This window comes from Leishmania donovani, chromosome 17 (genome assembly GCF_000227135.1).
Source record: "Leishmania donovani BPK282A1 complete genome, chromosome 17".
Lineage (NCBI taxonomy): Eukaryota > Euglenozoa > Kinetoplastea > Trypanosomatida > Trypanosomatidae > Leishmania > Leishmania donovani.
Window position 1 is genome coordinate 78,021 of NC_018244.1, and position 3,743 is coordinate 81,763.

Below are 3,743 nucleotides of genomic sequence, written 5' to 3' on the forward strand. Positions count from 1 at the left end.
CGGCACAAGCGTGCTCGCGGTCGCTGGTCGCTCCGGCGCCGCGCCATCCACGACCTGACCGCCGACATCAGTCGCCGTGCATCGCTCTGGCCCCCGCGCGTCGCCGGTGCTTGGCCCTGTGGCCACCAGAGGGGCGGCTCGGCATTTGGCTGGGGATAGGGCGGGGGCGGGACCGCCTGGCTTTCTCCCACAAGGAGAGAGGGAGAGTGGGGGGTGCACTGGGCCCTGTGAGGTCGCGCGCTGGGGCGCTGTGGCCCCCTCCCTCCCCCCGCTCACCTCACCGTCTCCTCCTGCGATCCGGGAGCACAAGCAGCAGAAGCAGCAGCCAAAGAGGTTATCATGACATGGGAAGTGTGGGAGGGTGGTGAACGTGTCTCGACGTCTTGGCAATGGGGAAAAGGTGGAGAGACGGGCCGGGTAGGTGGTAGAGTGAAGATGCGGAGCTCCTTCAGAAAGCCGTCTCCGTAAACAGCGGAAACATGTTCGAAAAAAAACAAGGAGGAGTAGCGCACATGCTCACCCATACAGACACATGCATACAGATATATAAGTATGTGCGTGTGTGTATGCGTGTGCGTGGTGGCGTACATGCGAAAGCGGGATAAAAAGAGCAAGATGTGGACGGCTGAGAGAACGACGGAGACCAGAAAGCGATGCGAAGCTAAAGAGACACAGAGGATGGTCCAGTGCCGTCGCTGGTTGTGTGCGTGCGCCTGTGCACTTCCTCGTACCACAGCACGATGACGAAATCAGTAAGATGGTCTCACATATGCGTGCGAAAGCGGAAGAGAGAGTCAGGTTTTCGATGTGTGTGAAAGCATGAAAATCGGCTTCATAACCTCGTACAAGCACGGACATCGGCACGCACAAACACATTTATGATGAGGCGCTGTCTTCTTTCTTCTTTCAGCTGCTGCGGGCATCCTTTTGTTTTTTTGAGTGGCAGCAACCCGAGAGTAGAAGGCTTGCACGCACACACGCACACCTGAGAGAGAAACAGCCACACATGCACCCAAGAGCACTGACTATCATCATACAGTAACCGCAGCACGCAAATGTTCACGAGCAAGGCCACGCACATCACCTCACCATAAAAATGGAGAAGAGTGGCACGCCACTGCGTCACGCATCAATATCATCGACGGCGATGAGTCGCTTCACCGACACAGTAAATGCAAACGATGGCCCCCACTGCGCCGGGCGTACAAAGGCATCGTCGTGGTCCTCTTCGTGGATGTCAGCGGCATCGAAACGGGCGCGCTTGACCGGGCAGCTACCGCTGCTCTCGACAGCGGCGGTGGCACAGACGCTCACCTTGTTGGGCTCTTTCTCCATCGTCTTCAGCTCGCCGCGCCGCTCGTAGCGGATCGACACGACCTCGAACTCCATCTCGGTGTCCTCCTCTTCGTCCCCCATGACATCCTTGTCGGGCTCGCCAAACGCAGCGGTGAGTCCACCGAGGCTCAGACTCTCGCGCGTCTCAGCATCGACCCAGAAAGCGCCGCTCAGACGGCTGAACGCAAGGCACGAGGAGGAGCTGGGTCCCTGTTGCAGCGTGAGCAGTGATGGCGCGTTGCTGTGCACCAGCCGCACCCCAACTGCACCTGAAGCTGTAGATCCGGTCGACACTGACGGGGCGCAAAGATGCGTGGTCAGCTCCGCCGGGCCGCCGCAGTGCACCGCGAAGGCGATGAGCCCGCACTCCTCTACGAGGCATTGGAGCAGCTTCGACATGAAGAAGGGCAGAACCGCACAACACGACAACGACAGCGCTGATGCGGACGAGGACTTTGGGGCAACGGTGAAGCAAGATGGCGGTGAGGGAATGAGGCGCCAGATGTAGCGGCAGGCGACGACGGCTTCGCGCGTCGGTTGCCTCGCCACCGCCGTCGCCGACAGAGATGACGACGGAGGGTGGTCTTCCTGAGCAAACACAGGTGCCTCATCGGCAATCCGGCCAACTTGGTGGAAGCGCGTAGAGCCTTGGAAGGGCATCGACGAGATGAGCGAGATGTGAAAGCCAGAGAGAGTCGAGCCAGTTTGCGTCACCCTGTTCAGCACCTCACGCGCCCCTGCCGAAACGCTGTCGAGGGTATCCGCAGCGTCGTCAGCACCACTAGTGAGCCCCTCCTTGTTCCCTTCTCGGTCGATTGAGGACGGCGGGAGTAGCGGTAGGTTCACCAACGCATCCCACACCACCCATACTGGATTAACATCTCCAGGAATCAGCTGAAGCGGCTCCGCCACGAGTGCTGCCCCGCCAAGCCAATCCAAGCTCACCCCAGCATCGGCGCAAGCCGCCGTCAAGTGCTTCTGCGTTATCCGAGAAGAGGAAATGAGGCAGACAAGCAGTCCACCCTTCTCCACGCATAGCAGAGCGCTGAGATCTTTCCACGATGGATGGCCCAGAAGGCGCACATAGAAGGTGTGGTGCGTAACCATGTCATCACCGATTGTGGCAGCGCGGGCGCCCGATGCAGCTTTCTCCATGGTAACGCATGCCTGCCGCAGCGCACTGAAGCGTCGGAAAGCGTCGTGCAGTGCTTGGACGTATGCCCCGTAAGTCAGCTGAGTGTGGAAAGAGGCAGCTGACGAAGCACTGCCTTGATTCGGCAGCAGTGGCGCCGTCACGCTCTCCGAGAGTGTTGCGCCGTTGCTGAGGTAGTATACGCTGCCAAAGCGCTCGGCGACGTCGTACAGGCGGCGCTGAATGTGCGCCATGCGGGCCATCGTTGTGGTCGGATTGCGCAGCAGCATCCCAGCAGACGCCCCTGCCGCGTCTGAGATCGGCCATCCCGGTGCTCGCGCACTACGCTCGACGGATACATCCATGCGAACCTCACAGCGGCTGAGAATTCCGTAGTAAGGCACCGACGGGAACGTACTCTGGCCTGATTTGGCTGCTATGGGGCGGGTCTGCTGCGCAGCCGCCAGAAGGGCTGGAAGGTCCGTCGACTGCTTCGCAGCGGCGCTGGCACCGATTCCGTACGACAGTGATGTTTGAGTGTCGCTGTCGCCGGGGGCGGGGGCTAGAATAGGGTATCGCATCACCGATGGGGCGGGGGTTTCATCGACGAGGCTCCTGCCCTGCCGAAAGCCAACACTGCTACTCTGGAAAATGTTCATGGATGCGATGCGTCTCCATTCGCGTCTCAGCACGTCTTCGGACTAGCTATGCACATGTAGTGGTGCATGTATCGAATACAGATGCAGATACCTCTGCGTGTGCGTATCAGCACAAGCGCTGAGGTTGTCGCATCATGTCGTAGGCGTGAGTAGCGAGGAGAAACGAGGGAGGCGATAAAGGTTCCCATTACGCGAAGGAGAGGAGTGTGCGGGAGGACGATGCAGACATGGAGGCACCGAGGAGAAGGTGTGAGAGCAAACAACTAGGCACGGCATGAAGGATAGGCATGAAGAGGGCTGAGCCGCTTTCCTCATAAAATGAGTGCCCACCTCAAGTCTTGCTGAGCAGCGAAAGAGAACGAGCTCCACAGGTGACCCCCTGGCATCTTACCATAGCCGCTTCAGCGCTGCGTGAGAGGCACCACGCCCAACATGGCGCGCGTAGAGAAAGAGGAGGTAGGTGGTTGAAGAGGTGTGCATGCGTCGCACAAAAGCCGAGGAGGGAGAGAGGAGGTGCACACAAGAGCATTACAGGGCACGCGTCTCTGCACGACATGTGCGTGTGGTGCGTGCGTCGGTATGCGCCAGGTGTGTGGGGAAGGGGGGGGGGGGGAGGT

At 59.7% G+C, this 3,743-nt stretch overlaps 1 protein-coding gene across 1 annotated transcript; it reads right to left on the reverse strand.

Moving 5' to 3' along the window:
- Positions 1-1,122: 1,122 nt before the first annotated feature.
- On the reverse strand, positions 1,123-3,048 carry LDBPK_170210 (hypothetical protein, conserved; the record flags this gene model as incomplete). The annotated part of the gene is made up of 1 exon (XM_003859827.1): positions 1,123-3,048. One exon carries the CDS (start codon positions 3,046-3,048, stop codon positions 1,123-1,125), a length of 1,926 nt encoding a protein of 641 aa, XP_003859875.1.
- Between the last annotated feature and the right edge of the window lie 695 nt (positions 3,049-3,743).